We start from the raw sequence: 24,270 nt of genomic DNA, 5'->3' as shown, positions 1-24,270 counted from the left end.
CTCTCTCAAAATTAATATATATGTCACTAACTGAAGCCTGGAGGATGATGATGGGCTAAAAGAAAAGTTGACAGTAAGAAAGTAAGTTGGCCAAGTTTATAAAAGAAAAAACAAACAGGAGGGAAGCAGGATCAAAGGAAGAAAAGTTAAGCATAAAAAATGAATCAAGGTAAATTAAGTGGTATTCTATAACTTTTTTTACGCATGTGTAAATGTATATATATCAATCAGATTCTTAATAGAGAATGAATGTTCAAAACATGTAATCACCATACGTTATAACATATAGAAGAAAAAAAAATATGTTCAATGGCCAGTTTGAGCTCATTTGTGTCAATGACAATATCCATATGGATTTTGTTGGAAAAAGAAGTCCACAAAACAAATCCTATATATATGTTACCAAAATCATGAATTATATTGTATTAACATGTGGTTTGGGAATGAGATTAGTACTTCAAGTGTTTTTTGAAACTTGTTTTTAGTGTGGTGAAAAAACTTTTAATTTTGTGAAAACACTATGAGTTTGCTTCATTCCTAAACTAACTCGATTCTTCAAAAGTATTAAATACCACACTAGACCGACCGGCCGACCATGATCCACAAGAATTATGCAACGAACGTTTACAAGAACATGAACTTTTTGTTTCTTGTTTCTGATAATTCACTAACACGCAACTAATTTCAGTATATTAATTATAACATTCTCAAGGTAGCTAAATTAGAGCATGATGAGTGCAGGCGACGGTCAACTGTCTGTTCCACCAGGATTCCGGTTCCACCCTACTGACGAGGAGTTACTCTACTATTACTTGCGGAAGAAGGTTTCTTACGAGGCTATTGACCTTGACGTTATAAGAGAAATAGACCTCAACAGACTTGAGCCATGGGACTTAAAAGGTATTACCAGGATTTTAAGATAAAGTTTAGGAAGATAAATCATTTGTATTCTCATAATTGACATAAAATATAGTAGAGTCTGTTTAACCTTTCGGTGATCTAAAGCGAATTTTAAGAATCAGGACTTTTTATGTAAATTTTCTTCTCTTTAGTAACATGCATTTTTTTAATACTATGTTTAAATTGCATATAACCGCATATGTTAGAGTTGTTATGAGCTCTTAAAAAAAGAATACTTTGTTCTTCTTGTCAACTCTTATAACTTAAAGAAAGTAAACACTAAAAATTTGAGGGCTCACAAAAATATAAAGACCCAAAGCTTCACCTTATCTTTTAGTAACAAGTCACCCTTGAAATATAATTCGTGTCGATTTATGCATGTTAGTTTTGCCAATATGTGATACTGCATTATTACTTGATTAGCGTACAATTAATCTAAGTAGTTGGCCTCCTTGAAATATAATTCGTGCCGACTTATGCATCACTTGATGAATTTTCATGTAGATAAATGTAGAATCGGGTCAGGTTCAGAAAACGAATGGTACTTCTTTAGCCACAAGGATAAAAAGTATCCAACTGGAACACGAACAAACCGGGCCACAACTGCTGGATTTTGGAAAGCAACCGGGAGAGACAAGACCATCCACCTTCATGGCAATTCCAAGAGAATCGGATTGCGGAAGACCCTAGTGTTTTACACAGGACGAGCCCCTCACGGCCAGAAGACCGATTGGATCATGCACGAGTATCGCTTAGACGATGAGTATTCCAATGCCGGGACACCATCAGAGGTAGAGGTCCAGGTACAATATACAACATAAATATCATATCATAAGCAATAATGTTAGTTTACACTAAAAGAAAAGTCATTTCCATAAACAAAAGGATCCGTTAATGACCAACGAATCATCATTGGATTGGTCAAAATCCAAATGAAATATAATTAAAGTTTTTAGAATCCGCCAGTTGGTGATTACCAAGGGATCTAAATAATAATGTATCTTTATTCTTAGAAAATTGTAAATTCTTTTTAACTTTTTTTTGTTATATTAAAACAAAAGATATAGACAGATTTCCGATGACAATCCATCAGTGAATGTATAGGTTGAGATTAACTAGTGACAGAAGTACATAGTCGTTTGTCAGTGAGGATGTCGTCTTCTTGATCCATCGGTGACCCGATTGGCGGTGATCTATCTGTGATAACCATCGTTGTTCTGACAACTAAAGATGGTCACTGGTCAGTGTATGCTAGTAACGTTTTTCAATGTAATTCGTTAGTGACATACGGGTGAACTATTCTGGTCTTTTTTCAATGTAATTCGTTAGTGTCATACGGGTGAACTATTCCGGACCGTTGCTATGGTTTTAAGTTTTAACAAGTGAACTATTAATATTGGAAACAGGAAGATGATGGTTGGGTTGTATGTCGAGTTTTCAAGAAAAAGAACCATAATCGAAGCCCGTTTCAAGCTGAAGATCACCAAGATCATACTCTTTATGCCGAAGAAGATCATCATCATCATCACTTCGTTGATCAAGACATGAACAAGCATGGTAGTAGTATGCACACTCTACATAGGTACAACTGCAACATTACTACTAGTAATCCACCATTATTCGATGGTTCCATGCATCTTCCTCAGCTCTTAACTTCCCCTCTCGAACACATCCCATATTTTCCAGCACAACATCTAGCCGACACATGGTCGACAACAACAACATCAACAACGAGATTGGTACTAGGATGGTAAATGATATGGATTGTTCTAAGAACTTGTTGAACTTAATGTCAATGAGCCATGGTGGTCGTGACAAACCGATTTTCACGACTAGTAATGTGACTGCCGATTGGTCTTTCTTGGACAAACTTCTAGCTTCAAGCCAACATCATCCAGGGTTTAGCTTTGATCATCACAATCAACAAGGAACATGTAATGATCCTTCATCATCTTCCCAACAAGATCATCCTCCTGATGTGAACCATCCATCTATTATATTTCCTATTCATAATTACCCTGGTTATGAAACCGATCTTTTGAAGTTCTCCAAGTAGATTGAGGAGGCTATAGCTACCATGGTTTCTTACAAAATATGAAATCAATGTAGTGTAATTTGTAATTCATATCAACAATCTTGTTAATTACTTGAGCTTTTCTGCCTAGCTAGGTATGAATCTACTTAAATTTTCAATCATATATGGTGATACATATTCATTTAGTAATTTTGGAATTTGATTTATGTTATAAAATAATACAAAATAAAACATTAGTATAATTTTAATAATTATTTAAACACACTCAAAATGACCTTTTAATTAATTTATTATATTTTAAGTAATAAATATTTGTAGAGTAAATAATAAGTGATGAGTTTGGTTGAAGCTATAATGAAATGGATGTACTAATGGTATGGTATAGATTAAACACTTACCCCAATTAGAACAAACCCGAGGATTTACATTTTATTGTTGGCATTTTATATGTATATGGTTACAATTCTCTCCCCTGCCAATGCACCTATGATATAGCATCGGGTGGACTATTAGATATTATATCATGTTACTAGAATAGAGTATGGCGTGGATCAACCAGAACATGCATACACGAAAGAGACAAGGGATCCTAGAATTCCGCGTGTTCTATGGGTTTGGGAAAGTGTGGATTTTCAAAAACGGTATGATAGTTGGGAATCCCTTAGGATAATCATCCACTACTGAAACGTATCTTAATGTCTGAAAGTTAGATATGGTGGCCTTTACGTACTTAAGGATTTTGCTCCAATCCATGTAATCTTATATTCTTATTTGTTTCTTATTTAAAAGATTTGAAATAATAATAATAATAATAATAATAATAATAATAATAATAATAATTGGGGTGGTTAAGGTAAGTTTCTATGTGGATAGCCAATAATGGCCGTTGATTGTCTAAATTTGAAAAATCGAATAGGATAAGTAACTTTAGACCTAATCACTAAATCTTTCTAGGGTTGGATTAGAATGCCTGAATGAGAAATTTTGGCATATGTGTTTTAAGGAGTAAGTCTAAGAATTGAAGAAATGTATATGCAATAAAGAGACATCTTAGTTGAATGTGAATACCAATTAATACTGATGGTGATTAATTACTTTTTCTTGTAGAGAGTTTTTGAACTAAGGATTCTTGACATTTGAGCATGAGTTAGATGCTAAATATTATGTGTTGGTTGATGTTAAACAAGTGTATAATATGATATATTGTTAAAAATGGATGAGTGCTTAACCTATGCAAATGGGAGTGAAACTTAATAACAAACCTTATTGGAGGATTCGGTTGTTAAAAAATTCCAACATGTAAATAGCAATTTATTTCCATGTGTCAAGTGTCATGTGATGAATGTATAGGCGACCAAAGAAACTTATAACTAGTATGTCAAATGAATTTAGTGTCCGTTGGCTTAGACGGATCAAACAATCATATCAAACGAACTTACCAAACAAATGAACACAAGATATTGAGGTGATAACCCATGACTCTTTTCATATAACCAAACGAACTTAACAAACGAACATAACTTCACGAAATGGAGAAGAGACCTCTCTTGACTCTCTCTAGGAGAAACAACTCTCTCTCTAAAAACAATAATCTAGACTAGGGGTGTTAATCAGGTAAATTCGATTGGGTTTCATTCGGGTCGGGTTAGTGGGGTTTTTAAAAAAAAAATATATAACCCGCAACCCGACCCTATTCAGGTTCGGGTTAGTCGGGTTTCGGGTTAGTCGGGTCGGGTTTGTCGGGTTAATCGGGTTACTCTATATTTTTATGTTAGTTATTGTGTTGGTAAATGGTGGGTTACAAAGAGAAGTATAAATTGTATAACCAATAATAAATGATCTAAAGAACCAATTATTCATACCAAGGGTTATTTAATTAATGTACTTAAAAGTATAAGCATGTGTCATGAATAAACATTGTGATACAACAGCCATACGATACAAAAGTGTAAAAAAAATAAAAATTATGTGTGTTATGTGAATGTTGGGAAATGGAAGGAAAAATAAGATTGTGACTTTTAACAGCTTATGGTTATAATTCATTTGAGAAAATTATCACTGTATTTATTTACGATTAAACCGGTGCAATAACAAACCAATATCAGTCCATTTGTTACTTTTCAACAATTCAATCTAATCTAAATTACTTGGCCATGTTATATTTTAATTAAACCAAATATATATAGGGAAAAGTGAATATAGGGTTGTTAAGCATTTAACCTTAGATGTGAAACCCCAAAAACTACGTAATTTTGATTAAGTATTTATATAAAAAAATATTTTATTCTATTTTGTGTTTGTTTCCTCTCCATTTATTTAGAATATCTCAACCAAATCCCTAATTCACCATTATCGTTCATATGTCCGAAAAATGCATTCTACATCATTCTGCCAAACACAATCGATAATAGTGCTTGTTCGTCAATTAACCATCTTTTCTAGGCCTAAAACCGATGGAATTATATGATAGGCTTCCTTGATGGAATTTTAGATTTTTAGTTGATATGCACATAAGTTGGGAATCTGGGTTTATTTTTAATTTTTGTTTAGTTGATAAACTCCAACGTTTATCTCTATACGTCCCACTTCCCACAAATTCGTTCAAACCTCAACCAAGTCCACATAAGCTAACACAACATATATTGTTTAGGGACTTGGGTGTACCACTTGTGTTACTAACTTATTATTATTCAACACATGTACTGATGTACCATCATCCCTACAACTAACTAAAATTTGTAAATAAATAAATTCTGATCCGACATAAAAACAGACTTTATTCAAATCATTGAGAGGGAGCAGTCACAGTCCCTCGGGAGTTGAGCAGATGCTTTACTCTTTTCTTGTTCCCCGTAAAGCAAATCAATAATAATCAAATCGTTGAATGATCAACACACAATCTCACATTTCACATTACAACTTCAGACCCAACACACATACAACATGGATGCTGCAACTAAATCAAACGAAAGAAGATCAACCCAACAACAGATACCAATACCCATACCACTGTCTCCCTTAACAGAATGGCCGCAGTACCGTAACCATCAGCCGCAGGAGGTTAAAAGAAAAGGCCGCCGGAGAAGGTTGTTAGGACTAGGAAAGACATCCAAAGTGAAGTGTCATGATTCGGACCATGAAGATGGTTTTGGTGTCAGTGAAAAGTACGAGAATGATAATGATCATAATATTAATCCAAGGGTTTTGTTGCTGGGAGTATTGGGATGCCCGCTTGCACCTATTTCAGTTGATAATAATGATTTTCAGTACAACATCAAAGATAATAATATTCCATTTGTATGTTCTATTCTATCTTTCTGACAAATATTACTCATTCCTTTATGCAAGTTAATTTATATAAATAAATAGTTTTTTTTTTATATGACTGGTGTGTCGGTTAACATGTTAACTGATACTTGTTAGATAATTAGCTTATAATGTTTTTTTTTCAGTTGATGTAATAAACTTTAACCCATATACACATATACAGTTAAAATCATGTGACATGAATGTTATTTGTGTAACTCTTTAACAAGTTAAACGGATTGTAAATGGGTTGTTATGCGGTAAGCGGGTTGTAATATATGGTTAAACGGGTCGTAAATGGGTTGTTGCATAGTAATAGAAGGAAACGGGTTGGTGGGTTGTGGTAAACGGGCTAAGTTGATTGTCTGGTTGTTTAAAATGGGGTTAAACGGTTGTCTTGTTGCAGTAGACGGGTTAAACGGGTTGTTGGATTGTAGTAAATGGGTTAGGTGGGTTGCCGGGTTGTTATAAATGAGTTAAACGGGTTGTCTAGTTGTAATGAAAGGGTTAAACTAGTTGACCCTGATAAAATATATTTGTTATTCTAGTTCTAAACTAGTTTACCAAGTTGGCCATATAAAACATAGTTTTTATTCTAATTTAAACAGGTTGACCTTGATAAAATGTATTTTCATTTTGGTTTTAAACTGGTTAAAGGGTTGACCGTGATAAACAGTGTTTATTACAATTTTAATTAGGTTGACAAGTCAATATTAGTACGTTTAATGAAACAGGTTAAACAGGCTAGCCTAAACATAACCGGTTCAATTAAATGGGTTAAACATATCAACTCGAAAACAACTTGTTTAATAAACTATTTTTCATTTCGGGTGTCATGTCCAAACTTCTAACCCAATATAATATATGGTTGTAGGAGAGGTCTACTGCACAATACATAATACAACAATACTTAGCAGCAACAGGGTGCTTAAAGATGATGTCAACCGGGGCCAACAATCATCCGCAGCAATCGGGTTACTATAAAAACATGTACACAACAGGGACCGTTAAAATGACATGTTGTGAAACCGAGATTTCATCAATACGAGGACAAAGTGTCACCAAAAGTGGCAGCCGGTCACATGAAACCGACAATGTTAATGGTTGTTTTGTTCTGTGGCATATGGTGCCCGGAATGTGGTCTCTTGAGCTTGTACTTTCTTCGGGCAACAAGGTCTTGGCTGGCAGTGATGGGGATACTGTTTGGAGTCACACTCCTTCCCTTGGGAAACAGATCGCGAAAGGTCCAAAGCGCCCCTTACGACGGATTATTCAGGTCACTTCTTTACATAATTGAGATCATATTGTTATTCTAGATGCAAAAATAAATGTTTTCATGAATCATGACTGGACTGGTTATCCAACTAGCCGGTTTATAATATATATTTTTTCTACTCAAAATCTTACTTATGGGTTCATTTACTACTCCAGACTTCTTATTTTATTTATTTAAAAGTTAATATTTATTAACATTACAAATCTACAACAAAATATATGATTCCAAATCTATGTCAAAAGTGTAATATTTTATTAGATTATTTATGACTTCATCCGTAAGTCCGTCCGACCAGTGGACCTAGTAGTCTAGGGTGATTTTGAAAACATTAGAAAAATTATGTTTGCAGGCATTACTTGTGTTTTGTGTGAGTTAGATACGGGCTTGCATCGTTGGTCGTTTGACCCGATCATTGGGTCCAAATTTCATCATTTTGGGCTCCAATTTTGCCTTTTCCAAATTATAACATTCGCGGTTTTTTATTATTCCATTTTTAATGTAAATCACGTTGCGAACGATGTGAAACCTTTGCTATCTACATAATTTAAGTATATTTTATTTACTACCTTCCCAGCGGGTTCATAATAGCTAAATGTCAAGTTACCCTTCTGAAATGTCCTATACTCGACCTTCCTTGTATGCCATGACATAATTTTAAAAACACAATGTGCATGGTCTTGTGTGACAATAAGTTCGCTAACGAGTATAATGCAATTATGAAAACTTGTAGGGACTGGATCCAAAGAACACGGCTATGTTATTTGCAAAAGCGGAACGCTTAGGGGACAAGAAAATAGGAGAAGAAGATTGTTTTGTTTTGAAAGTCTGTGCATCCACGGAGGATTTAATTGCACGAAACCACGAACCGGGCCCTATCATGGTTGAGGTGTTAAGACATGTACTTTATGGTTACTTTAGCCAAAAAAGCGGGCTTCTTGTATACATGGAGGACTCACAACTCACTCGAGCTATAGTCGGGCATGATAATATGAACAATGCTAATATCTTTTGTGACGATCAAATGATCGAAGAAGTAATGTATTGGGAAACGAGTATTGGTAGTAGTATTGGAGATTATAAGGCGGTCGAGGGTTTGATGGTGGCCCACCAAGGACTGTCTGTAGCCACGGTGTTTGGGTTTCCTGACTTATGCTTACAAGACCAACAACCGTATGTGTATAGGACTCGGTCTGAATAGTTATGGAACATTGATGATATTGCGTTTAATATCCATGGTCTATTGCCTCATTCGTTCCTCCCGCCCTCCCAATAAATTGTATGAAACTCAGAATTTATATTCATCTGACTTTGTCTAATATATAGGGAATTTTATTATTTTCATTTTAAGTTAAGTTTAAGGAAATGTATCCAAATTTACATATATTGTTATCATTTTCAAAAGTTTAGTTGAAACCACCTAATTGTTAAAAATACTTTAAATGTCACTCAAGTACAGTTTAGTTTATTTTATGCTAATACGAAGCGAGTTGCATTTGGATCCTTCGTCCGATGACAAGTCGCCCAGAACTTAAAATCTGCATTGAGATCAATTAAGCCTTTCTGATTGAATTTATTAACTGATTAAACAATTTCATTCAAACATATTGCGTATTTACAGCTACAGAAAACTGGCTATAATCCACCCACTTGGGTGTTAAATTATTTACAAACATGTTAAGACTGTATATCTTTATATTAATACCCTTTTCTATAAAACAAATCATCTTTTAGCAGCCATTGCTTCTTCAATGCTTCTAATAACTACACTCAAACTACTGCCATTTTCAAGAGCTTTTACAGCAGCTTTATGTGCATGTTTATGCCATTTCAACAGATTATACGACTGTAAAACCGACCACCTTGCTTGATTCGACATCTGTTTCAACACGATAACAAAGCCATAATCAATTATCATCAACATCTACAAAGAGCAAAAGGCCAAACAGATCAAACAGTTACCTCAGCAACAGATAATGGTGGTTCCAAAAGCAAACAAATGCTTCTAAATAAATTTTCATCATTTTCTCCACCCTCAGCTTCACCATAAACAAGAGCTTCGGCTGCTATCCCGCCAAATAGCACCATGCAGTATCTGAATAACATTTGCAAACATTAACAAATTATATTATTAGTCATTTGGTTTTAGCAAGCAAGTTACATCTTATTATGTATACATATATGCCTTGTGACATCTAATGTGGCATTTAATAATTCATTTTAAAATATGAACTTAAAAAAAAGATCATTTTTTCAAACTTGTAAATAAATTTGTTTTTAGATATTTTTCACTTATCCGTTCTTTGCACATGTGGCCTATAATATATGGCGTGTATGTGTATAATATATTGACGCGTGTATGTGGCTGCTTAATAAAGTTGGTGATAAATTATAAGTTGGTTCGCCCCTTTACATATATTGACGCGTGTATGTGTATAATATGTATATCTCTGTATATTTGAAAAGCTACTATTCACCCCCTATAAGTTTTTAATATACTTTGAAAGTGGTTGTGACTTGTGAGTGAAGGAAAGAGAAATGGTAATGATAAAGGTATAAGAAGTATTATTTAATTGAAAATGAGAGAGAAAATGTAGAGTGTTTTAGTGTAATTTTGGATTTAGGGATAGGGCATAAGATGGGAATACTCTAAGTAGAAAACAGCTTGAGCCGATGAACAGTTGTACCTATTGCGTTAACTATGATACTTAAAATGATTATATGTATGAGTGTGTGTGTATGTCTCAATGTTGAAACATTAATTACATAAATAAAGAAGCACCTGTCAAAGGCAACACCGGTGAGTCGGCCCTCAGCAAGCTCGTTTTGAAGGTTCTCATCCCAAAACTGTGTTCCCGCCTGCACAGTTGAAATTAAAATAATGCCATCAGAGCTCCGATTAACTTTATACAAAACAAATTGCAGCTAAAATTCTAATATTAAAATACCTGCCCTTGAATCCCCATCTGCATCGCAACAATTGGATCTAAAATTACCCCTCGAATGGGGCATCCCATTAGGTAAGCTACAATTTCCAAAACAGGATATTAATCATTAATAATTAACATAACTCAGCTCTTTAACATAGAAAATAATAATATTACACATTAATACCAACAAGAAGATGTCCTGCTTCATGTACAAGAATACGCCGCTTGTAAGGAGGCCAATAACTTGTTATTTGGGCTAAACATGTGCCACCAAGAAATATGGAGTCGGCCATTGCAAAACCCAATATTACCGCCAGCTGTGGTCGGAGGTCAACTCCATGGTCAACCAGATATGATAATCCAGCAAAAAATGCAGCCAGAATAACACTAGAGCTTGTAGAAAGACCCCATTTCTTTGGTGAAAGTTTGGAAACTGTACCATCAAGTATAAAGTTTGTTTCAATTTATTGCAGTTATAAGATGAACAAACAAAAAGACAGATCATAATGTTACATTTCTTGCATAACAAGCATGATCATGCAAGTTTCAAAGGGATTGCATACCTTCTAAACCAGTTGACGACTTCAAAACAGTCGGAGTAACATCTCTTGGTCCCTCAAGAACTGCAAATTATAAACAACGATTCTCTCAGTTGTAAAACAAAATATTGAATTCTACCAGTAATTGAGATATGCATGATTGTATATAGAACACTCTAGAAAACTCTTTATAAAACAAGAGCTACAACTGGGAACTTGTTTAGAAGCTTAACTGCTAGACTAATTTATCTAACTCAATCTTATTCTGATATCAGTTGTAATAACATCCTATGCAAGAGAAAGCGTTTACATTTGCTTATGTTGTAACTTGTAACCAAACACACAGTAATCAGAACCGTATAAATATATGTGCTGTTTAAATTAAAAACTTTGAAATTGTTTAATTAGAGCTGCTTTTCCCCATTAAATAATTAGCAATGAGTTCATTATCTACCCATTTTAAAATAGACTAATAGAGAACCTTAAGAACTGTATAAGCACTTTCACGCCACTACGCCCTTCATCAAGGATTCACGTGAAGCCAGTTTCTTTTTACAGTATTAGATGAGTTGTCAAAGTCGATACAAAAGACAATCCCATGTGTGCGTATTTCACTGGTTTATTCGGTTACATAATCTCTTTAAACATAATGCGGTTCTCGTTCTCTCTACTTAAAATCGGTCTAGTAATAGTAATTATTTTTACAATCTAAGGTACTCGATAAAATTGGGCACATGTTTGCAGCAACAAAAACAGCAGATATATAATTTAGCAAATGTTACGAAATATTACCGATGCTGCGATACTTTGCGAATTGGTTTAAAAAGCCTTTATCCTTGAGGAAAGCATAAGCAGCAGCAACAAGCCTCAAATCATCAGCATTTAAGCAAGTATCCAGCACCTCCCAATCTCTCTGCAACTCCACCAATCCCAAGGGGTTATTATTATTATTATTATCATCATCATTAGGCTGTGGGATATCCTGGAGGAAACGAAGAGCTCTGCCCAGATCTTTCTCTTTAACGGCCTGTTCATACTCTCTCCATTCCGTTAGGGCTCTGGGGCGTGAAGAATGTTGCCGGATTTTCAACGGAAATTGATTGGAGTGGAAGGAGTTGGTTGATCGAGGTGAGTTGTGTGATGAAAATGGCGCCGGTGGAGTACACCGGAGGAGATAAATCGCCATTGAAGGAGCTGTGTGGTGGATGCTTGGTTGAACCACAAAAGGGGAGGTGTTAACCGACAGTTAAGTGAGAGAGTCGAGTCATAAAAACGGAACCTAAGTATTAACTGACGGTTAATATTTAAAGTTTTGAATGATTGATTTTTCGGTTCAGTTTAGGTTAACCATTTTTTAATAGACAAAAATAACTGAACCAATTAACCAATATTTTTTTATCCGTAACAATCATCTTCTTCTAAGGATATTATGTTAGAGTATTTTAAAATGATGTCTATCTAACTTTTTTTGACCGTTATATTCATGATCTTAAATATTTCATTTCATTAGTAACATATATTTATTTGTTTCGAATGATGGTAACTTTATATTGCGTTTATTATGTGTATTTTGGAACTAATGTGTAATGTGTATAACCTAATTTTTTAAAATGTTAATGGTTTTAATTTTGTAAATTCTTAACAAAGTTAACAAAAATGTAGCATGTGTTAAAAGTTTAGGTTTAGCAGTTAATTAACCAAATTGAACCGAACCGAATCAACCGCTAATAACCAATTAACCAAAACCGAGCGGTTATTGTTTTTTAATAACTAGAGTGTTCGGTTATGGTTTCGGTTATTGTCATTAACCGAACCGATAAGAACCGTGCACAACCCTAATTTATGATGGATGTTTTTTACCCAAACTCAAACCCTGTTCAACATGAAACTTGAAACCCAAAGATATTAATCCGTTGGAAATTAGTTTAAACAAAAGTTAAACAGGTTAAACTGATTAATACAAATTTACATTAAAAAATGCCAATTTTAAATCTACATACATTATCAACTAATAATCATCATTGAAGTCCAGTTTTCCTCTCGTAAGTTTTGTTATTGTCGTGAACATGATGTTTTGTTTAGCTTTTTGTATGCATGTATATTTTGCTCTCGTCTTCCTCCCATAAAGATGACATATTTTTCAAGTTAGTATACAGATCGACTTCGTGCTTGTTTTATATGACTTTTTAGCTAATATGTGTTTATTGCATGAGTTTGAACGAAATTTCATATTGAGAAGGTTTTTATTTGACATTTTGGGCTTCTTACTTGATGAATGCCATGTTAACTTTAATTATAAAGTATGAATTGCAACTAGGGGTGTTAATCGGGTCAACCCGATCGGGTTTCGAATTATTCGGGTCGGGTTAGTCGGGTTTTTAAAAAAAAATATGTGACCCGTAACCCGACCTTATTAAGGTTCGGGTTTATCAGGTTCAGGTTAATTGGGTTTAGGGTTAGTTGGGTTAATCGGGTTATTCTATTGCTGGGTTACGATTTGATAAACTGACGCATATCAAAAGACCATGACATAATCAAGACAAAAGATTCTAGAGAGCATAATGTATATGACGATTTATTGATAATAGAATTGTATGCATTGAAACCAAATTATTGTGTTTATTATAATTATATTGTTCTTCTATCTCATTCTTGAATCACCACGGTGTTAGGATTCCGCACTAACATCGTGTCTGGGTTGATATCATATTGTAGTGATCCAGATTCAGGACTTACATCTATATTTTTAACTTAGTTATTGTGTTGGTAAATGGTGGGTTGCAAAGAGAGGTATAAGTTGTATAACCAATAATAAATGATCTAAAGAACCAATTGTTTATCCTAACATATACTTTTCTTTAACGTAATTAAAAGTATAAGCATAAGCAGGTGCCATGATATTGAAATATGTTAACTAAATATCATTAGGTTTAGTAACATGTGATATAGTAGCCTACTAGCCACATGAGGCAAACATGTAAAAAAGTAAAATAAAATTATGTGTTTGTGGCATAGTGGCTTATGTGAATGATGGGTAATGGGAGGAAAAACAAATACACTGAATTTTAACAACTTATGGTCATGCTTCGTTTGAGAAAATCAATATTGTATTTATTTGCAATTAAGTTGATACTAACAAACCAATATGTAGTCCATTTGTTACTTTTTAACCATTCAATTTGATTTAATTACTTGGTCATGTTATATTTTAATTATATATATATAAGTAACATAATGCATCTTAAAAACTAAAATATATCGTCACCACTAATCGGGTTATTCGGGTTAACCCGATTTTTTTCCAAAAATTAACCCGAAACCCGACCCTATTAACAATTCGGGTTATTCGGGTTAACCCGAATAACCCGATTAATACTTTTTGACCCTATTTAGCCCGACCCTAATTAGCTTATTCGGGTCGGGTCGGGTCGGGTTAATCGGGTTTGGGTATTTTGTGTAACATCCTTAAAAGTTTGATCCAAATATGACAAGCTAATAGAAGTAAAGGAATTAAAAAAAATCTGATTTATTAACCCATCGCAATACGCCATGGGCATAGCCAAGAAGACATCGCGATACGCGATGGGAACGTCACAGAAATCCAAAAAGGGCGTTGTCGCGATACGCTACTACCCAAGACATTAAGCCATCGCGATACACGATGACTAGGATAATATGAAAGTGACACGTGTACGACACGTGTCAACACGTGGCAGAAGGTGTCTTAGAAAATGACATGTGTCCGCCACGTGTCAACACGTGGCAGAGGGTGTTTAAGAAAGTAACGCGTGTTCGCCACGTGGCGACACGTGGCACTCTCTGAGTAACACGTGTTATCGCGATACGCGATGACCAAAAGATTGGTCATCGCGTATCACGATGACCAAAAGATTGGTCATCGCGTATCGCGATGGGACCAATTTTCAGCTATAAATAGGAGGTGTGAGGCTAATTTCTCTTCACACAACTTCTCTCTATCTTTAAAAATATTTTCTCGCTCTAGAAATTACACTCTCTACCTCGGTTCTCGTGCCCCGACCCGACAAATTATAATTTTGTAATCCGTACCATATACCGACGACACCTCGAAGTTTGTACCGACAATCCCGACGACCGGCGCACCTCGTTTTGAGTGTCGAACTCGTCACCTCGTAAACCGTGCCGACCCGGCGTCCCGCCTCGAAGTACGTGCACGACCCGGTGACCCCGAGCGTTGCCTCGATTTATGTGCCGAGGAGTTGTTGATCAAGATTCTCATTATACGTGCAAGCGTCGAAGTGCTGCCAGAGAATCTAGAAAATAATAAGCTAAGCAAGGTAGGGAACTGTTCCAATAAAATATTATTATTTCGAAGGCTTAGACCTTAGTCAGGGGTATAGCCTAAACCTTGATCAAATTAAAAGATAATAATAAAATAAGATTTCTTTATAATTAAAGAAATACAAAATTTTATATAAACAAATGTTATAACTAAAACATAAATTCTTTATGGTTAAGAAATATAAGTATTCATATACATGAGGAAATAGTTAAAATAATATTTCTTTAAGAGTAAGAAAGATAAGTTTTACCTACAAGATGTATAGTTAAAAATAGTGTTTCTTTATGATTAAGAAACATGAGATTTATATAAAGGTTATAGACAAATGCCGTTTCTTCTTGAAAAAGAAACATATCATAGACATTTCTTCATGAAGAAGAAACATAGCACATGATTAGCAAATAAAGAGAAATGATTCATGTCCAAAGTATTTTATACAAACAAATGATCAATTAAGGTTTAAAGCTATCAAAACCAGACTAAAGGCCTGTAGCTGGATTAAAAGACGATCCGGGTATTTATATAAACCTATTTTATTATAGGTCAATCATTCAATCATTCACAAAGGTTTTCAAACGAGATCACCACATCATTCAGAACAGACAGTCACAGGTAAATACGTTAAACCTTTTTCAGTCAAGATAAACGGGTTGTTTATCTTAAACAAAGACAGTCAAATAAAGATTTGGGATTACATGATCCCTATTAAATACAAGATAGAGAATAAAAACAAAACTCAAACCGAGTTCACATGTATCTGGATTCAAACATAATTAATCTAGTCTATCAGTCAATGCTACGTGGCCGCAGACTAGAGATCATAATAAAAGTTCTCCTATGGGCATCGGTTCCCAATGGGCGTCAGTTCCCGGAGAACCGTAATTGTGTGTGTATGGCAAGTGGTATAAATTCCAGAAATAAGAGACGTTTCTGCTGAGGGTTTTCCAGAAAACTATCTTGCCAGTCAAAGAAATATTTATAAAATGTTTTTAGAGTCAACGATTCACCAGCATATCGCTGACGTATTTTTCCCCTCCAACATTTCAGGAAATAAAGATAGTACGGGTAGCAAGGAATTATAGCCATCCAAGAAGATAGGCGCTCGCAAGGCAGAGATGGCTCAGTTTTAAATTATTAAAATATTGCAGACAATATTTAAACAAAGTTTTATAAAATCAAACAAAGATTTATAAATCAAACCCTCGAATATTTATTATTCGAGAAGCTTTCTAATAAATCAAATATTTTATTATATTAAATAAAAGTTTGCAAATAAACTAATGATTAAAAATATATAAAGACTTCCGCTAAAACTCTGACATATTTTCAAAACAGGTACCAACTATTAGTCACACGCCTAGGCACTAAGTCGGGGGTGTGACATTTTGGACACCCCTGATTGCAACTACTATTTAGAAACCCAAATATCGATTAACTCAACCCAAATAAACATGATATCTATCAATCTAGATCTTATTTGTGCTAGTAAACGAGTAGGATTCTATAAATCAACCTAAATAAAAAACAACTTGAACAACGCCCCTAGTGAAAACGGGCACATATATCGGATTTGGACCCATACAGGGTTGATTTAAGTCAAAGTTTATTATTGTTCAAAGTGATTTCCAAGTATAAAATATTAATTTACCTTGAGACCAGTTCGTTTCATTTTTAACTGGTTTCAACAAAGGAGTTCTCAAACAGACAGTCTCATTTGAAACCAGGACATTCGATTCAAGTTAATAAACAATTTGGTTCACAAACCAGATTAATAAACAATTTGTCTAGTGAAAACTAGCCATAATTATTCAGTCCATGAACCAATGGCATGGTACTAAAAGACTAATCTCCGCATAGGATGTTGCATTCCATTGCTTCAGTTGTGGATGTTTTTAATAATGGTGTATTCAGCAATGGACAACTACGAACTTAGGTGTGTTAGCTTTTTTATGTTTGGGATATAAATGGTGGTGATGTAGACATTGTAAGAATGTTTGTGGGAGGAATCAATACTTTGGAAAAGATTCTAAGGATCAGATGACTAGATTTGAGGACGTTTTAAATTTCATCACACTATCCTCTTTGTGTATCATTTTCTTTTTTTCTTTGCTTCAACCCTAGACCATGAATCAACGGTGATATCTGGACAACGCTAGTTTAACCACACCCGTACAACTTCTATAAGAGCTTTTTTAGGCAATTGTTGAAAAGTTCATGAACTTTTGTTGCATTTGTACATAATGTCTAGACTATATTGTTGTTTGATTGAAACATTTTACCTTCTTTAGTTAATAGTACAATTCTTGCACTTAATTATTAATTTAAAACCTTTTTTTTGTATTAAATCCCTAAACCTTTCAAAAGTTAATGAAAGTCTTTTGCATGCTGAAATCTTAGAACTTTACTAAGACGATTTTATTTTTAAGTTGTAGAAGTCTATGGATCTAATTTCGTATAAATAAAGTTTAAATGTGCTAATACAATGAAAGTTTATATCGTCCCCAAAACTTTTGAAAGTTGATTACCTATATACGGTCAAACTATGTTAGCATTTTTATTCAAGAGCACCTTTAAATGGTGAGATGTTAAGAGTAGATGTATATGTGAATTCGGGCAATCGCAATGAAGAGATGTTAACCAATAGACACATATGTGAATTCCACCAATAGCAATGAAGCTAGCGACTCTTAACGCCAAGATGATGACATCCATCATTGGCAGCGGTGATTTCGACATATGCATGGATATACAATTTTGTTATCAGTAACTTTTGTTTAACATCATCATCATCATCATCATCATCATTGTACTCAGTATATCCACCAATAGCAAAGCTATGGTAGGGTCTGAGGAGGGTAAGATGTAGACAGCCTTACCTCTACCCTTTAAGAATAGAGAGACTGCTTCCGGTGAGACCCCCGGCTCGATAGTGGTTTTGCATCAAGCCTTGCATCAGTAACTTTTGTTTAACATATACATGGATATTGTCATGTAGTTATAACTTATAACTAGAAATCAATGTCTCGTGATTTTCTCTTGATCCAACCTCTATTACATACAAATATGATAGATATAATACATTTCGATCAGTTTGATTTATTTTGTGTTTAAACTCTCTCTCATCCAGTGTATGAAAATTCTTTATCAGCTACTTCAAAAGTAAAATATTAAATTTTGTCTATTACTAGTTCTTTTCCAGTTGTGCCCACTTTTAGTTAATGAAACTAGGGATGGCAAAAAAACCCAAACCCGATGGGGAAAACCGAAACCCGCCCCGAACGGGGCGGGTTCGGGGACACTTAATCGGGGACGGGTCCGGGTTCGGGTTTTCCCCGTTTAAGTTAATCGGGTTCGGGGCGGGTATGGTATAGCCTGTACCCGCCCCGTATACCCGCCCCGTATACCCGTTTAAAACCCGTTTAATTAAATATAATTTTTATATTTATATATAATATATTATTTATTATTTATTTTCCCAATATACCCGCAATAAAAGAACATTTTATTTTTTATTTTTAACTTAGCTACTATATAAACTTTTGACTTTTGTGATATGAATATAGCAACTTGTTCAGAAGAATCCGAGGCATATTGCCAAACTATTGAATATGATTGTGACGATGGTATTGAGGTAATACATATATATATGGTTTATCGTTTACATTTTAATATGGTTTAACATTGATTCTTATATAGTTTCCAATTAATATGTTAATGTTTGATTATCATAGCAATCCGGCGTGACAAGTGTTTGAATGGTTGAATGGGTGCGGTATGGACGTGTAAGAAGGATCAATCATGAAGTTAATTTCCGTTGTGATGGGAGAAATAAACATTTTTATGTATTAATAATGTCTTTTGTATGTGTAATGTGTTTGGATATTGAACTTTTTGTGTATTAATATTGTATTGTAATTTTGTATCATTTTCTTACAATCGGGTTTTAAACGGTGAACCCGACGGTTAAATGGGGATCCCCACGGGGAATTTAGCCCGTTTAAAAACCATTTATGCTAGACGGGTTCCCCGAATACCCGCGGTTTTCCCCGAATCCCCGATGGGGATTCCCCGTTTAGTCCCCGCGGGTTTTTAGACGGTTTTGGTAATGAGTTTTATAAACCGGGGCGGGTATGGGATTGGCATTCCCCGCCCCGAAACCGCCCCGTTGCCATCCCTAAATGAAACAGAATAAGTAAATAAAAAAGATCGCGTGGCCTAATGGATAAGGCGCTCGCCTCCGGAGCGGGAGATTGTGGGTTCGAGTCCCATCGTGATCGATTTTATTTTTTGTTTAATCGTTTTACTGATGCTTTGTTGTTAGTTAGTAAGTAATCATGTAATCTTAAAAGATAAAAAAAAAAAGCGAGTTATAACTTCTAGGCCTTGAACTACTTATGCAAACGAATCTTAACACCATATTCACAAAATTACAGTTTATACCTACTTAGAAAATATTATAATTTAGCGGATAAACACTAAGAAACCAACAATATTAGTATGAATCATCTCCATAACACGAAAAACAAGATCAATGATATAAACTTGTAAAAATTGACACATTACATAAATACATAATCAAGTAGCTTATCCAAAAAGGCGATGATTTTTCTGTAACTCAATTTCTGAAATATTTATCGAGTAGCTGACAATATATATGACTATTTCCACATGTGCCCTCTGCAATATCTTCAAAATAGAAGATTGGATTTCAAAACGCAGCTCTTGTAGCTCAGTTGGTTAGAGCACCCGTTTAGTAAGCGGGAGGTCTTGAGTTCGACTTTCCACTTGAGCACGAAATGATTTTTCCTTATTAGTTGCATTTTTTGGATATTAACCTTAACTTAAGGTGACAAACCAAATAGTAGTTGTAGCTCTAGCTCACCTTTGTTCATTCCATACTTCCAAGTTCCAATGTTTCCTATACTTTTCATGTACCATCTCTTTAATTTTCATGTTAATAAAATAAACTAAAATAAGATACAATTAATTCTATTTAATGATTCTCTTTAAATCTTTAAATTATTCTCTTTAAATTTAATTATGTTTAATAATCATTTTTGTTATACTTGTTATTATTTATCAATCCACGATATAATTGTTATTATTTATCAATCAACGAGTTTTATTATTTATGTTATTTTTATTATTCTGTATACTATAATATAACTTAACCTAGCCTCTCAAATGAATTTTCCTCTTTAACTCCTCCATTCTCATTGACGGTTCCTTCATGTTCCACATATGACTACCTTCAACTCATTTATCTGTGAAATTTATGTTTCACCATCGATGAAGATGTTCACCATCAACGTTACCTCCGATTAGTTTAATCATCACGCTTCCTACTAGGTTTAATTTAATTTAAATAATTAATTGATATTTCATCCTTAATCAAAATTCAACTATGGAGTAAAAATTCAGATCCGTAATCAATAATTGTAAATATATGCAAATTAGGGATAGATGAATAAAATTTATTAGCGAAAGAGTAAGGGTTGAGCGATCAAGGGGTTCTTTTTCTCATTGTTGTTCGAATTAAACAAGAAGCTTTAGAATATTAAAAGATGAGAGAGAGAGAGAGAGAGAGAGAGAGAGAGAGAGAAACTGACCTGGTTATGAAGCGATGAAAAGATTATTGTGATTTTGAGATTTAGGGATGGATTAATTATAACCTAAAAGAATAGTTATAGGGTCTTCTCAATTCGCGTGCCTGTCCCTTCAAGTCGCAGAGATATTTTCATTTTTAAAATTTAAAATTTTTACAGCTGTCATGCAATAACTGTAAAAATTGGGGGCAATTGTTAGGAGCAGATTTTTTATCCTTGGGATTGATCATGACTTAAGGATTTTGACCTATCCTGCCGGTGCAAGTATTCTGAGGATTACACTTTGCTAATTCAATTGTCGTTTATTGTTTTGTTTGTTTTGCAGATAAGACCACGTGTTTAATATGCTAATAAGAACGTGGGTTTGTAACGGCTATTCATAAGGCTTCGTCAACTCGAACGTGGGAAGCAACGGATAGTGTAGGACTCAGTCTAGGGTTTATTCCGGGTTTCTCGGAATTTCAGTTGTATTCTTTTGTTTATTTAAACGAGCTAATATGATCATTTAGAACACACACTTCACATACTTAGCTACCAACACTCATTGTAACACTTAGTATACTATCGTTTATCAGCTCCACCACTTGTAATCACCTTTTTTGTTATTAATAAATAGACGGTGATAGTTTTCACCGTCCGGGGTTTTTTATGCCGGAGATCCTTACGATCAAGGGCTTTTTCCCTCGAAATCAAATCGTTGTGTTCACCCTATTTTTGATCAAGCACTCTACCTCACATACGAATTTGATAACAAAATTACGTTGTTAATTTGTGACCGAAACAGTATCATATCACTGATTTTCACGTCAGAGGTTGATCGTAGGAGCCCCCTCCTACGGTGATACTAACCGGTGTTTTTTTTATTCTTAGCAGGTTAGAAAGCTTCGATAGGACCACACACTTGAACCGTCATACTCTCATTTTTTTGCTATATTCGTTGTAGCAACATTATATATTTTTTAATATTTACTTTTTGAATTAATATATCCTTTGAAATTACATTTTTTTAGGACTAACTCGAACGTCTACCAATACAACTCCCATATTTATATGAGTATGAACCGAGTAAGACCCTCAAACCCAGACCAAGCCTACCCGTTTATAATAGGCTTTCAGGTTTATAAGATCACCAACTAATCCGAACCGAGTCTAACCCGATTGTTATGTAGGAAACCCGCAAAATCATATGATTTGTAGCAGGATCCGATGCTTGACCTAATTACTAATAGGATACGATCATGATCAATCATATCAGGGCCGGCCCGTTAGTATTACCACTACAGCTAGGGCTTTGGGCCTCTAAAAATTCTGGGTCCCAATTTCTTCAAAAAAGTTATTTACCATATATATAATTATTAAGTTAATAATATTTGCAAATAATCTTGCTCTAGTGTAGTGGTAATATTCAATACATTTTTCTCTTCCAACCAGGGATCGAATCCCCATCCCCTCTTACAATTTTTTAGCTTGTTGAATCTTAATCTAATTCTACAGGAAAGAAATAAGAATCAATTCACTAGTTATTATATCAATAACCTAATAACCTGAATTGTTTCTAATTGTAGAAAAAAAAAATACAACTTTATAAGATTAAAATTCAAGAATCAATTCACTAGTTATTATATCAATAACCTAATAACCTGATTCTTGTTTCTACAGGAAAGAAACAAGAATCAATTCACTAGTTATTATATCAATAACCTAATAACCTGAATTGTTTCTAATTGTAGAAAAAAAAAATACAACTTTATATTTGTGAAAACACTCATTATTTATAAAAAAATTGGATGATATATGAACATTATACCTATAAATGGTCATGTTTAAATTGTATGTGTTAACTATTTTTTCAATACCTCCAATCAAGTTATTTTCATATCGTGTTAGTTGGTTTTTGTAAACAAAAAAAATCAAATATTGTCAAGCTTATGTTATAATGAGAAGCTAAATAGAAAAAAGAAATGAAAAGTACAAATCTAGATAATTTTTTTAAAGGCCTCGATTTTTTGTTTGCTTAGGGCCACCAAAATGGTTAGACCGGCTTATCTTGTTTCCAATCATCGTCCTTATAATGGTGTCGAATTCATCATCTTTCTCGCATAATAAGTCAAACTGGAATATAAATCATGAATGTCAGACTCATAGATTATGCATTGCGTGCAAAACGTTTCAACAGTTAATTGTTATCTTTAATGAATGGCCACCTTTTTTAAATAAAGTTAAGAAACGTGCCTATTAGTCTTTGAATAACACAAAACACGTGGAGTCAACTTGGCGATACTAAGACCATATATTTGCTTCAGTTCTCTTATCCCTTCACTTGCATTAGCAACCGATCAACCTTTGAACACTATACTATAATGTCGTCATTACCGATTTCCGCTGCTTCTTATTCTTCATCTTCTTTATCACCGGTTCATGATAAAAGTAGCAAGAAGCAGCATGTTACCCGCAACATTGTGATTATAGATGCTAGTATATGGGGGGATCAATTCCTTACATATGATGAGGTGAGGTTCCTTATTCCTTATTGGTTTTTCTTTTTCTGTAATATGATAATGTGTGTGGTGTGTGTATTCTCTTATAAGTTCTTTGGGCGTGCAGAAACAAGATTTTACAGTGGAGAAGCAACTTGTTGAAGAGCTGAAAGCAGAAGTGAGAAAAGAGCTAATGATCAGATCTTCTGAACAAGTGCAGCATGGGAAGCTAATCAAAGTAGTCGATGCGATCCAACGCCTTGGCATAGCATATCTTTTTGCTGAAGAGATTGAGGACGCCTTGCAGCATATATACACTACATATGGGGATCACTGGATTGATAGTCAAAATCTTGAGAGCACTTCACTTTGGTTTCGACTCCTACGACAACAAGGCTTCAAAGTTGCATCTGGTACATAATTTCAACTCAAGTTACATTAAAATACATACTTTATAAATTAATATAAAAAAAGAAACCATTATACATCACAAAACATAATCAAGTTATATATATAACTAGATAGATTCCTGGTGCGTTGAGCCGCATTGATGTTATTGATAATCATACTCGTACAAGTTATCAAACCGTGCGGTGTGACTACGAGTCGAGGTGAATTCGATCGGTGCTGGGTTATGAAACCAGAAAGAAACCCCAAAAACACTTTGTTAACATCCAAATAGGAAAATTGGTTTTCATTGGTCCCAACTATTTTATTTTTGCCGGTGCTGGTCCCAACTATCATTTTGGCTGGCAACGGTCCCAACTTTCACATACGTTGAATCCACTAGTCCGCGACTAACGGAGTACTAACTCCGTTAGGTAAAATTTGATGTGTCGTCCTAGTTGTCAAAATCAGATGACATGGGCATCCTATGTGGACC

General features: G+C 34.4%; 1 protein-coding gene, 1 non-coding gene and 3 pseudogenes across 4 annotated transcripts; 4 read left to right on the top strand and 1 right to left on the bottom strand.

Annotated features, from left to right (window-relative positions):
* Positions 1 to 578: 578 nt before the first annotated feature.
* On the top strand, positions 579 to 3,016 carry LOC143615999 (protein SOMBRERO-like; annotated as a pseudogene).
* Positions 3,017 to 5,727: 2,711 nt separating this feature from the next.
* LOC143615993 (uncharacterized) lies at positions 5,728 to 8,790 on the top strand (annotated as a pseudogene). The gene is made up of 3 exons (XR_013150580.1): positions 5,728 to 6,232; positions 7,116 to 7,517; positions 8,248 to 8,790. The product of XR_013150580.1 is annotated as an uncharacterized LOC143615993 (transcript).
* A 312-nt stretch (positions 8,791 to 9,102) lies between these two features.
* On the bottom strand, positions 9,103 to 12,217 carry LOC143615998 (uncharacterized). Its single transcript, XM_077088972.1, has 7 exons — positions 11,776 to 12,217; positions 11,008 to 11,067; positions 10,629 to 10,877; positions 10,463 to 10,539; positions 10,297 to 10,373; positions 9,477 to 9,609; positions 9,103 to 9,393 (listed from the first exon to the last, which is right to left on the bottom strand). Exons 1-7 carry the CDS (start codon positions 12,167 to 12,169, stop codon positions 9,238 to 9,240), a joined length of 1,146 nt encoding a protein of 381 aa, XP_076945087.1. The 5' UTR covers positions 12,170 to 12,217; the 3' UTR covers positions 9,103 to 9,237.
* A 7,291-nt stretch (positions 12,218 to 19,508) lies between these two features.
* TRNAR-CCG (transfer RNA arginine (anticodon CCG)) lies at positions 19,509 to 19,581 on the top strand. The gene has a single exon. It is a non-coding gene; the product is annotated as a tRNA-Arg (tRNA).
* Positions 19,582 to 23,093: 3,512 nt separating this feature from the next.
* LOC143616001 ((E)-beta-farnesene synthase pseudogene) lies at positions 23,094 to 23,808 on the top strand (annotated as a pseudogene). The gene is made up of 2 exons (XR_013150581.1): positions 23,094 to 23,420; positions 23,515 to 23,808. The product of XR_013150581.1 is annotated as a (E)-beta-farnesene synthase pseudogene (transcript).
* The last annotated feature ends 462 nt before the right edge of the window (positions 23,809 to 24,270 follow it).

Source organism: Bidens hawaiensis, unplaced genomic scaffold (genome assembly GCF_021521415.1).
Source record: "Bidens hawaiensis isolate Kalapana, Puna unplaced genomic scaffold, B.hawaiensis_p1.1 tig00045231_1, whole genome shotgun sequence".
Taxonomy (NCBI): domain Eukaryota; kingdom Viridiplantae; phylum Streptophyta; class Magnoliopsida; order Asterales; family Asteraceae; genus Bidens; species Bidens hawaiensis.
The sequence above is the reverse complement of the archived record's forward strand: the minus strand, read 5'-3'. Positions and strand labels throughout refer to the sequence as shown.